The sequence below is a fragment of the Heliconius melpomene genome, chromosome 19, assembly GCF_056956725.1.
Source record: "Heliconius melpomene rosina isolate 202511_hmr_F chromosome 19, ASM5695672v1, whole genome shotgun sequence".
Lineage (NCBI taxonomy): Eukaryota > Metazoa > Arthropoda > Insecta > Lepidoptera > Nymphalidae > Heliconius > Heliconius melpomene.
This window is the reverse complement of record NC_140407.1, coordinates 11,589,798-11,603,129: the sequence shown is the minus strand read 5'-3', so window position 1 is coordinate 11,603,129 and position 13,332 is coordinate 11,589,798. Positions and strand designations below refer to the sequence as shown.

The 13,332-nt window shown below is 31.9% G+C and overlaps 1 protein-coding gene across 1 annotated transcript in view; it reads right to left on the bottom strand.

Annotated features, from left to right (window-relative positions):
• Window positions 1-13,332, bottom strand: part of toc (toucan) — a 61,356-nt gene that overhangs the window by 45,250 nt on the left and 2,774 nt on the right. The window contains exons 2-3 of the mRNA XM_085203566.1: window positions 3,090-5,482; window positions 2,549-2,685 (exon numbers count right to left, since the gene is read on the bottom strand). Coding sequence (XP_085059692.1) covers window positions 2,549-2,685; window positions 3,090-5,482 — 2,530 coding nt within the window. The remainder of the gene's footprint in view (window positions 1-2,548; window positions 2,686-3,089; window positions 5,483-13,332) is intronic.

The following is a 13,332-nucleotide window of genomic DNA, read 5'->3' as shown; positions in this document are numbered from 1 at the left end:
ATATAAAAAAGTAGTGATATTTTATAGACAGAAAGCTTACATTATATTTTGCAGTCGAGCAAGCCCACCCTGGGTATGCTTGACTGCAAAATTTGTCATTTGATTTGTTTGGTAATTTCATCGTCTTTATATTAAATGTCATATTCAATTTATAGCATTAATGTTTAAATATCAAGAAAACATAGAGTTTGGATATTGAAGTCGAGTCCCCGAAAATATCGACACAAACTTCACGTAAATAATATAGGAAGATGTTACGTCGCTCAATTTCGTCAATTAATTTGGCCCATTGTGTGTTACAGAAATAAAGATAACCGAAACTTAAAGTAGTAGCGGTTTTGTTGTAAGTATTATTGTCAATTGAAAAAAATACGTATATTTAGTAAAAACGAATTACACCATATCAATGTGGTAAGGAGTAATACAGTAGAATGTGAAAAAAAATAGTGCTGTGAAGATGTTGGTTTCTTCGAAGGATATGCGAAGTCATTTTAGTTGACTTAATGAAGAGATATACAGAATGACAGGTACGAGGGAATGAGTTATAAAATAATGTACGTAACGATTTATGAAGGAAGTAAGGAAGATAATATGTGTATTATGTATTTATAATTTTTTATTTTATTTATTAACTTATATTTTTATATTTTACATTTATTTGCAGGTTAGCGTGCACCCTCAGGACGACGTGCCCTGTCAGCGGGACATGGAGTGACTGAGTAAGGAGGAGAACATGTATGCAGAATCCGTAGCGTTTCGCACTGCTCTCTTTCTATCTACCCTGCTAGGGATAAAGCTCAAAAAAAGTTTAAAAATAACCTGTCTTCGTCTACGATCAACAAAAATATTGGTCTCGTTAATCTGGCCGACGTTTCACCGGGTAGATAACGCCAATGTCAACCAAACCAACCACGATGTGTCACCATGTCAAGAAGTACCTAATCCTATCTTGATCTGGCCAATTCAACAATCGGCCCACGACGTGTGTATATACAATGAATTCAATGTAAAAAATATCTATTTAATTTAACAGTTATAATTGTGACAGAATTTATCATAGTTTAAACATGAACATTATATACTTAATTTATTTTATAATATTTCGGAATTTGGTATAACCACGTAGCGATTGGTGATCTCTTATTCTTTTGACATTGTGGTTTTTAGTTGTCGTAAATGTAACCATCAAAAAACCTAAGTTAAGAAGAAATCTTTCCAGAGAGTCTTAAGAGCTACATCGTATGGCTATTTTAAAAATTTTATTTTTTAAATTACTATCAATATAGGTACATACATTACATTTATCAAATAATTAAAAGATTGATAGAAAAAGGTAAAAACTAACGCGTGGTAGTTTAATTAACTAAAATGTAGTTGTGTGATCAATAAATAACGTAACATTTATTCACAACTGTTTCCTATATTCTTTCTTTTTCGATTACATAGAATAATAAACAATGTACAAAACAACTTTCTGTAAAACAATAGACATTTTAGTTTGAGAGCTATTGCTTTAATAATTCTACAGGCGTATATTTTATACTAACGTTCAAAATGCCTGATAAAATATATATGGCAATTGTATTTTTACAGATTTATATTGTTGCAATTGAACATCAAGAATAAGTAACAAAGAAGAAGGTCAATCAAAGGTCACAAAGTCAGACAACAAATGATATTATAAAAACGTTTATATTAACCCTTCTTTATGACATTAATAAGATATTTAAAATATGTATTAATATGAAGTCTTTAAAACATGCTTTTGATATAGATATTGAACAACAAATTAAGTACATCTTAAATTCTAATTTATTCAAAGGCAATCGAAATCTTCTAGCTTAATAAATAATACGATTCCATTTTTTATATATTTACATATACATATATATTTTTTCTAAGTTAATGAAATCGGAAGTGATGGGTCAAACATGGAAGATTTAAATGATCACTATTGTATTTTGGCAAACTTTTCGTAATATTTAGCGTTTGTTTTATTCCAATCGGTTCATAAATAGAAAAGTTATATCAATATAAAAGTATTTTGTTCCACTAAATTGCTGTAAAATAACTGTTCTATTGAAATTGGTTGAAATTTTAATTTTTAAGGTTCCCGTACCCAAAGGATAAAACGGGATAATGTACCTCATTAAGATTCCGCTGTCCGTCCGTCTGTCACCAGGTTGTATCTCATGAACCGTGATAGTTAGACAAAATAACAAGAAATAATAAAAAACAGAATAAAATAAATATTTTGCCTACCTCCTATACAACAAACGTAATTGTTTTTTGAAGTTTTTATATATAATTTTACGAAACCCATTGGCGCGCGAGTCCGACTTGCACTTGTTGGGTTTTTTAATGTATAATGTAAAATGTTATTACAACACGAAAATAATCCAGGTTAGTAAATAAATAATAATGAAGGCGCGAGCGGGTCGCTACTCAAATAATAAATTTAATAGACCTGGGTATTTTACAGATAATTTTATATAAGGAAATGTGTGATTATTAACATTATGATAATAAATTAAACAAATAAACTTACGTAGTAATGGAAAGCGGCTCGTTGAATGTTTGCCTAGAGGCGTACTGATGGCGCTGATGTCGCTTTGCGAACTATGCAAGCTGCTTTTACCACTGCCGTTTGCGGAACCCAAATCCATTCGCATCCTCATGTGACGGCTGAAAATTAAATACAGGCTTAGGTACATTTACCATTGTCAAAGATAAAAAGATAACGATGCTGTCTTGGCAAGTTTGGTAATTAAAACAGCATCAATTGCAGTATTGCATTTTAATTCCAAACATAAATTTAAATTATGAGTAAATGATGAGCCCGTCGTGGCACAGCGACGCGTTCGACCCCCTTCCACTGGAGGAAGTGAAATATTTATTTATGTTTATATTTCCATTTTCTCTGGTGTCGAGGCAAAGCGCGGCGTTAAGATCTGCCACTCAACACGCAATGCTTCCAGAGTTCGGCAGAAAGTGGAGTACGGAACGAACACTAGGTTCCCTCTGCCTACCCTGCTGTATGCGGGACACGAAGAGAATGGAGAAATGTCTAACTAGAAGTCTATATTTACCTCTTAGGTTTTGTGTTAGTGCTAGTGGATTTTGAACTCAGCATTCTGGTGACGCTGCAAGATGTTTGAGATCGTTGTAAGGTGAAAGAACAATCCACTTTTGACTTTATGTCTTTAAAAGATTTCGTTTTGTAATCAGTCTTTAGATCCAAAACGTTCTTTTTCAAAAAATTATCTCGTCTTTCGGGTTTCTTAACAGTTTTGGGGCTATTTTGTATGCTATTTTCTACGTCAGACTTTCGATTTGCAAGCATTGTTTTTAGTTTGCTAGGTACATCACGCTTGGGCATTTTATATTTTTTTAAAGTAAAACTTCGCTTTTCTTCTTTATTTTTATCATTACATTTTACATCTTTTACACTCTTAAGGGAATTTCTTTTGCTCGTATTTTTTGGCGTTACATCTTCATCAATATGATGTGATATATCAGAATTTTGTTCTTCCAATGTATCTTCAATCGGAGTGAAACAAGAATTAGATTTGCCACGGCCAGAATTCTTTTGACTACAGTCTGAATGTGTAGAAGTTGTAGAATCTGGTGACATATCCGTTACAACATTCAAGAATACAGGAGAACAACGATGGTTTTCAAAGTCCGTATAAACTCCACTCGATTCCATGCAAGAATCTTCACTTCTGTTAACAATCAATGGAGCATTCCCATTCATATTTTTACCTCCATAAAGAGCACCATCTATCACTTGAGCTTTGCGATCACCACGTTGCATATGCTCGTCTAAGCCATCTGCATCGCTTTCAGTAAAAAAATCTGAATCAGTCATAGGATCAACTCTTCTTGGTACAGGTACATTTTGCCAATCCATTTCTAAAGCGTCTTCACGTGGCCCACTGTTATGATCTGCACTTCTACTTACAGGTCTAGACATTTCTCCATCGCCTTGATAACCATCTAAACTTGTAATACTGGTAATACTTGTAATAAAACTATTTGAAACTTTGGAAGTTTCCATAGACTTATCGTTCTTACTGTCGGAGTAGGTTTGCGAGTCATGTAATGTTGATGCAGAAAATTGAGAATAGGTGCTAATTTCACCATTTATGTCAGAACTATCCAAGGGTAAGTCTTCAGGAGAAGGGGTTTGTTCTATTCTATTAGATAGTAATGGGTTTCCATGTTTATAATCTAAGGGTATTTCTAAATTTACTGTTGTATCAGCAATAGAACTTATAGGTTCTAAGATACTACCATGAATAGATGGCAAAAATTCTTCCTCGATTAAATTAGACACACAATCATCTTTGCCTAAATCAGTATCATCTTTAATAGATGAACAAGGTTGATCAACGGGATCCACAAGTGAGCAACAAAAAGCTTTAAAATTATTGTCTTCATTAGTAAGTGAATCGATAGCATCTATTGTCGCAATTGGCGCATAACGTTCTCGTAAATTGCATTTGTTACTTATATTTTCGAAACCATCGTTTTGTATTGTTGAAGCCGCTGAGTTACTTTCTGTTTTATCTGTAGACGGGGTGTCACCGTTTTCTGATGATGCCTTATAATCATTTGGGTCACAGAAAATTGGTAATCCCTCAACTGTCGGAGAAAATGCATTTTCCAAATAGCATATGTCATCCATTTGATCTGGTGTTAGTATGCCCAAGCTGTCATCTAGAGAGTTTTCTTCGTTATTTCTACTTAGCGAGTTTTCGGTCGGACTAGGATTCGTTTCGTACGTTCGAGGATGTATATGAGATTTCAATTGTAAGCTAAGATCTGATCTTGATTGCGACGTAAACTGCTTTTTGGTTGGATAATTGAAGTCTTTTTCACATGAGTATTCAAATTCTTTCATAGGTTTTTCATCAAAATTTATTACATTTGGTAATTTTTCTAAGCTTTTATTGGGTATGTTTGTTATTCTACTTAAGCTTTGGCAGTTTGATTCTGTACTTCCTTCCACTAGCTTTGGATTCCATGAATCATTTTTTAATAAAGTATTTTTCGGTGACGATGTAGAATTGGTTTGTAAATCAAATAAGAGACTGTAGGGTCCAGATTCATCACCATCCTTGTCATCAACAAAATGTTGTGTGATGTCATTAATAATTCCTTTAGTCATCTTATCAACATTACGATCTTGTTTTTTTGATATTTCATTTAACCTTTCCCTCAAATCTAAAATTCTTGGATTTTTTTCACTGCATCTTTCTGTACTGAAATTCATTTTTGGTATGAGAGATGTATATGGTTTAAAATACAATTTGTCTTTTATTTCATTATTTCCTTTTAAATCTTGCGCTAGGTTTATGTCAGAAATATCTCTATTTTTCACATCACTGTATTGTAGAGTTCTGACCTTTGGAGGTTCATTTGAGTATATACTGCGAAGATTTAACGATCTTGATTTGCCATGTCTATCAATAGGTATCTGAAATTAAAAAAGACAGCCTTAGTATTTTCGGTACGAATTATATATATTTTTTTTCTTGAAATCAATAACTTTTGATGTTTAAATTTAAATACTGTTTCAAACATACGTAGATATGCCAAAAACAATATGCTTTTAGGTCGTTGTGGCCCAGGGGCACAAGGGTGTGACTGTAACGTGACGATTTTGGGTTTGATCCCCATTCGAGGGAATGAATTATTATTTATTAATATTTCCATTTTTTTCACTCTGACACCAAGGCAAAAAAAAGCTGCATTGACACTCACGCAATGCCTCGAAAAAATCAACGGAAAGTGAGGATCGGAGTGTCATAACACTAGGATCCTTCTGAATACCCTACTGTGTGCGAGATACTATTTACAAGATTTATTATCTAAGTTAAACTTTATGTTCTAAACAACGCATTCTTTAACAAGCATGCATGAATATTAAGTAGGGAATTATTCTACATTGTGACATCACCAATAACAATTATATCCATATAAGTACAACATAGTGTACCTATACGGTATACCTATATGAATTATATTAACATCGGTAATATCACGATTGGACCGAGAATAAAAATTTTATCTGTATAGTCTATAATTATCTATGTTATATGCTCACAAGAACAGTATGTACCTAATGTTATTAACATTTACGAGTATATCAAAAGTGCGACGACCTTGCGTATTCGCAATATTAATAATAGAAAAAAAAAATAATATTACTAGGGGACCTGAACGCGGCTACGCCCGCTTGAACTATACGAATATTTATCTATATATATAAAATCGAAAGGTCACTCACTCATCACGAAATTTCAGAAACTACATATGCTAGGAATCTGAAATTTTGCATAGGAGTTATTTATAGGACGTAGGTGCTCGCTAAGACGGGAATTTGTAATATTCGACTTACTTACTTTTGGGGGTTGAAAGTTTGTATGAAACTTCGTTACTAATGACATTTGTCTTTGTCATTCGTTACTAAATGCTAGGAGTCTCAAATTTTGCATAAACGTCACTAGGACGTAGTCATGGAGACAGAAATTAATAATAACATAGTTCACGCTAGTTAAATATATTTATGAAATTATTTTCAGTTGTCAATAGAGAGATGCGATGCAAGCTAATTTTAGGTGATGTTTTTTAACAACAAACTTTGCAAATCGTTGCTTAGCAACGGTCGCATTGCGACGGTTGTTATTAACATGGCAAATGACAAATTAATAAGTATTTTAATATATTGGTATATATCGAAAATATTACAAATATGAGAAAAAAAAGTATCCTATGTTCATCCCGAGACCCTCAAGTATCTCTATATGAGTATTTTATCACAATTAAATTAGCGGTTTGGCCCTGATTGCGAAAAAGACAGACAGACAGAGTTACTTACGAATTTACAATATAGGTATGGATGTATTAAAAAGACGTTCATGTAGGTATACATTTATTTCACAGGTTTACAATTATTTCACACAACCTGCTACTGGTGTATAATCCTCGTATTCAATTAAATTCACAGACCTTGGATTACTATGTAAGAACTTATAAAAAATTCTATAAGTTTTTATGTTTATTAGGAATGGGGCCGTTGTGGCGCAGTGGCAAGGGTGTGACTGTAACGCGACGGTTGTGAGTTCGATCCCTACATGAGGGAAATAATAATTATTTATTAATATTTTCATTTCTTCGCTTTGGCACTAAAGCAAAACGCCCGGCGTTGAGTTCCGCAACTCAACTCGCATGCTGGTGCGGGATACAGCGTGAAGCTGATTGTTTTTTTTTATTATTGGGAATTAATACTACATCCATTATTTTAATTATCTAGTACGGGTATTCATTTTAAAATCCACATTCGTAAATAGATACGATATTGTAATGTGACGTAACATTACTTACTACGGTTCAAAGAGTTGTTACGGGTGGTGATTTTAAAGCAATGCGTGTGCACAAAGGTTATGAGTAGCATTGTAGATTGTATGTATATTATAATATATCTTTAATTTAACATGTTAATACAAACAGAAGTACAAAATATTTGTATATCAAAAAAAAGCAGTACTTATTCACGAAAAATTCTTTAAAGGATGAATCGATCGAAAAGATATAGATAGATAAATAGATAGATAGATAAGAGTATGTAGTTAAAGTCGTCAATTAAACATTGAATAACAATTACTTTAATGTAAATTTAAGTTCTTTGAAACTAATTTGATTACCACGTTATGATAGAACATACAACTGTGAGTATAAAGCCGGTTTTGCCATTGTTATCTATTTAAACAAACATTAAATTAATTGTTTCATATTATACAAATAATAAGTAAATCCCAAATAAGAATTTTATACATGTATTAGAGCGAAAAGTCACGAATGAAAATAATAATTGGAATCGTTTTCTCAAAGTAAACTTCTCAGCCTGATTGCTTCACTGGCTCGTTAGCACTCATTAGACGATACGGACCCGCACTCGTACGCAACAGAACTGTAACAAATTACAAACTATGTTGCCAAAGTCTTCGCCTTATTTGCTTTAAAAATTATAATTCAAAATTTTATTATAATTATTTCTTTTAGAAATAAACCCACCATTGTTAACGAATCTTTCAATTATTTTTTTAAAGTGCAATAAAGTATGTATATAAATAATTCAGTTTTTATAAAGTTTTTTATAAAGACTTCTTTATATGTGTATTTTAATGGTCAGTGTGACGCAATATATAAGCTTTATTTATATAAAAGTCGTCTTTATTGTGACAAAACATAATAAAATATACTTATTTACTTTAATAGTAAGTTTAATTTGGTAATATATTGTCCATAAGTGGTAAACAACGATTACATTAATAGGAAGTATTCTTTTGTTTTTAAAATTTTCGATATACGTCAAGAGATTCTTCCGTGGTTGTCAAATGAAATTTTATAATAGGAATAAAAAGAAAATTCAGGGAAATAAATAATACCTCTATTATTTATATTAAATATTTAGTATTTACATTTAGAATCCATATAACACAACATGTATTTAACTAAGTAATCTAAACACGTACGTTTGTATTATATGTTTCTGATAAAAGATTTGTGGAATTGTAATTGTAAGATACGGAAATAGAATTCTGTAGGTAGGTAGTCGTGATAATATAACTGTGAAGTAATAAAACGCATATATTATAATAGTTTAAGATAGAATTAAACTATATTGAAATACCTTTTTATTACTATGATGATTATATATATTACAATTAAAAGCATAGAATTGTACTTTATGTTATTGTAATTTTCTAAGTCACGAGATAAAAGTAAGTTAAGCATAGGTATACTTTACTACATGTTATTTTTAATCTGTTACATTAAAAAGTACGTAATGATATTATGAGGTTTGTTAATTTTGTTATGCGTTAGCGTTTATCGTACATTCTACATTGTTTGTTTAGTTTCGTTGACGCCCTCAGATAACACCTCTAAATTGACATACTGCACAGAACATGGTGCCTAGAGTGTGGAAAAATTATAACGAAATATATAGTGTTTAATATAAACACGCATGTATCATGTACATATTTTAGAATTTAAATATTTGGATTGTAAAATATTTAAATTATTAATATAATAATTTTCATATTTTACATTCAACAATTATTATATGAAAGACTAGACTTTATTCTTTATAAAACTACACGTTTTATATTATTTATTCCTTTTTGCCTTATCTAGTGTAGCGTAGCTTTTCCTTATCGTATACGCTCCTCAAAAGGTTCCCAATAACATTTTTTTTAAATATCTTCCGAGTACAGACACCGACCATCTTACGATTTTTTTATAAGTATAGATAAAAAACATAAAAAAGACATTTCAGACAAATCGATAGCCGAGAACTTTTGTATTAAGTGTTCGCATCTGACCTCAGAATTAATATCAAAGGTCATGAGATTTATATTCATAAGTAATAATAAAACTGCAAACAAAACCTGTTCCATATAAGTGTATTCGAACGATTTCTTGAATTTAGGCGCCGTTGTGTTTACAATTTCACATATTATGTAGGTACATAGTCTATATCGCGAATATCTATCGTTTCATATATTCCAATCATCATCAGCCTATCGCCGTCCACTGCTGAACGTAGGCCTCCCTCATCAAGCGCCAACCAACCCGGTCTTGGGCTTCTCGCATCCATCCGGTGCCAGCCACCTTCTTTAAATCGTCCGTCCATCGCGCTGCAGGGCGTCCTACACTACGCTTGCCTAAGCGCGGTCTCCACTCTAGCACGTATCGGCTCCTTCGACCGTCGGTACGTCTGGAGACATGGCCGGCCCAGTTCCATTTCAGCGTGCTCATTCCAATAGTAATATAATAATTATAACTTCTACAGAACGAAATAATAGTATTAAAAAAATGGATGTATCTACCTAAGTTAGTACACACGCTGACATAATTATTTTCGAGGTGGTTCGGTCAACAAGTGCAAGCTGTTGGCAACTGTTCGACGTGCAGCATTTCCACCACGAAATTTGTGGACCAATATTTGCAACAATATCAAGCACATACAGGGAAAAGGGTTGGAAGCTGGTTAAAAAAGGTTTCTTTGCTTACTAAATTGGTATTTTTATTGCTTGTGACAAATGTAGGGAGGGGCTCGGCAGTGCGCTTGCCAAGTCGAGCGCGAAGCAAACACTACCGTACCTGGTACCATCTTGTTTTGGAACCATTTCGGCGTTATTAGCACGTTAAGCCTTTCTTTAGGAATTAAGTAAATTGAAGTTCTGGAGGATCTGATAAGAACTCAGCTTAACTATGGGAGATATGGAAATGACCGCTCTGGTCGAATACGAATACGAAAAACTGTAGACACTGTACAAGAATGAGAACCGGAAAAAGAAAAGAACAAGCACAAGCATCTTGAAATAAATCAGGATTATCATCACAAACATAAAAATTGGAAATCCAGTACGAATGACGTTACGGCGCAATTAGGTTAATTTTTCAATAATTGATATTAACTTTATTGTAATATATCTAAGTATGTGACAATTGTGAATTCCATTTAAATCATTCGGTTTTTTATAGATATCTAACAAAATCATAACTTACTTATTTACTTAAAATCATCACTACTTAGTGGTTTTTAATGAAACAAAAACTAGTGTATTTGTAAAAACTTTACTGTAACGAACTTTGAAGCATTATTTCACACCTATTACCATTCCTCATAGTGAATTCCATTTAAATCATTCCGTTTTTTTATAGATATCTATTTTTAGTTTGCCTTCCTGACTTCATCATTATCAGCAAGGACAACGTAGGGATGGTTAGATACATAATACACTAATTCCTGTAAGAACGCGTGAGATGATGTAACCAACGGATGATGCTAATGTGTACAATTTCATTCATGAAGATTTCAAGTGGCTGATAAAAAAGGCAATAAAAAAATCTAAATAAAATAAATAAAAAGTAAATGAATACATATTTATAAAATTATATTGACTATAAATAAATGACTAAAGCAAAAATATATTGCAAAATGCAATTAAGCAAAATAGCAGGTTATCGTAAGAACAGTCTATCAACGAACAAAAAATACTTGTCCGTTAGGTGACTCCTGAAGTATTTAGACTAAAAGATCGTGCGAATAAATTGATAATACATACATACAAACGAAACAATATAGTATCAACAAGAATAACAAGAAAATATAAAAAACTTTGTAGTGTATAGAGGACTACTTTTGAATTTAAATCGTTCCAAATAACAGTTTCTACGGCATTGTATCGATATGACCTCGTGACTTGTTGTACGTACGTCGTATTTAATCGACGGAATTGATAGCACTTCAATATAGTCATAATGTAGTTATTTCAATCAAAAATAACATTCGCTCCGTCGTTCGTTCGTTCTATTAGTTCCAGTTACTACTTCATAGGGCTATAATTGTAATATTCCAATCATAAATATTATTATATACAAAAATATTATTGCATATATTTATACTTCCATTTACTCGCTCTCGTAACGAGGCAAAGCGCGGAGTTCTGCCTCGCAATGCCTCTAGAATTCGGCAGAAAGTGGGCAACGGAGTGTCTTATCGCTAGGTACCCTCTTCTACCCAGATGTGTCTGGAATACAGCGTGAAGCTGTTAATAAAAAATATATTTATATTTCACAATTTTTTTTGCAAAGTACACAAACAACCAAAATATAATATATATGTACGTAATACGTAAACATAAAATAGTACAAATGAGTTAAAGTGGAAAACCAGGTAAAATTTCGCAAGTGCTTCGAATTGATGATTTGATAAACCGCTCGTTAGATCAAAGAAATCGCAACGTCCTACTAACATTATTCATGATTTTGACTGATTCCATTTTATTTTGTATGTGTTATACCAAAAAATTATACAAATACGTTCACCAAAAGTAGACTTTTCATTTATTATAATTGCAATACCTTAATAATTAAGTTTAATTTACGATAAGTACACGTACAAACAGACAACAGTTATCATTACTTCCTATACCTAATATTAAAAGGTGAAATTTTGAAATTATGAAGTCTCCTTCTGATTGATTGAAATAAACAGAATGACATGAAGTCATAAGTACTTGGAAAGTACCCTCGACTTCAAATTGAGTTTTTAAAATCGAAAAATGTGATATTAACATAGCCAAGTAATATTTAGTATGAACAATGTTGTAACACTCCGTATTACTTACATTCTGTTGTAATCGCAGGATGTAGGCAAGAACATTGTGTGAAATATATCCTTTGCCGTTCATGTATGACGAACGAAAACCAATTAAACGTGAAATGATTTAAAGCGTAATCCATAAATATAATAAAACTGTAGAAGGAATCAATTATCTACATTAGAACCTTTAAAAATAGAAACATTGCTTTAAAAATATAAAAAATATATTTGAATATTGATCTACCAATAATAAAGAATATAAAGAAGTTCCAATATTGATACGGCAGATCATACCAAACCTTTTGTACCAAAATTAATTCAGTCTCATTTTTTCGCTTGAATTGGATATTATTCTACGAGACGGTAGAACAAGTTTGACCTGTTTATTGCATCTCTTATATAGCCAAATGGAGATGCGCCGGCTAAATAGTGTATTAATGTTTAATGTTAATGTCCAGTGTTAAGACACTTCGTCTCTGCTTTCCCCCGAATATATATATTTTTTTATATATATGGAATAGGCTTGCGTTTGACCGCATCAAGTCTGGTGAGCGTTGATATTCAATAATGTACTATTTATACATAAATAAATAATGAAATAGTTTGCGAAGTATGCTCATTATATGGTGTACATAATTAATTATACATAAATAATATTTTTATTTCCGAAGGTCGTTGTACCGTGTACCATACGTAGTTAACAGATTGTCATGTCACGACTTCGCCTAGTAACTTATTGACAAGAGTATTAAATTTTCAAAAAAAAAATTGTAAAGGTTACAAGACCTTTAATTTGTAAAACAATATGGTTGTGTATTTTATCTCCTCTCCGAAGAATATTTAAATTACAATAAATTTTATTTTCTCAACCCAAAATCAGCCTTTATGCAACATCCTTAAATGGGTACAGCTTGGAAAACTTTAATACTTATTTATGTTAAATATGAATAATAATATAATTAAATTAAATCAATATTAGAACCGCTATCTTTATTAATGACTAGTGGACCCGGACGCGGCTACGCCTGCTTGAACTATAAGAATATTTATTAAATATTATATAATATATTTATTTTTATAAGGATGAATATGAAAATATAAGTTCATTTTGGGTGACGTTTTCTTAAAACAACAAAGAAATTTTGCAA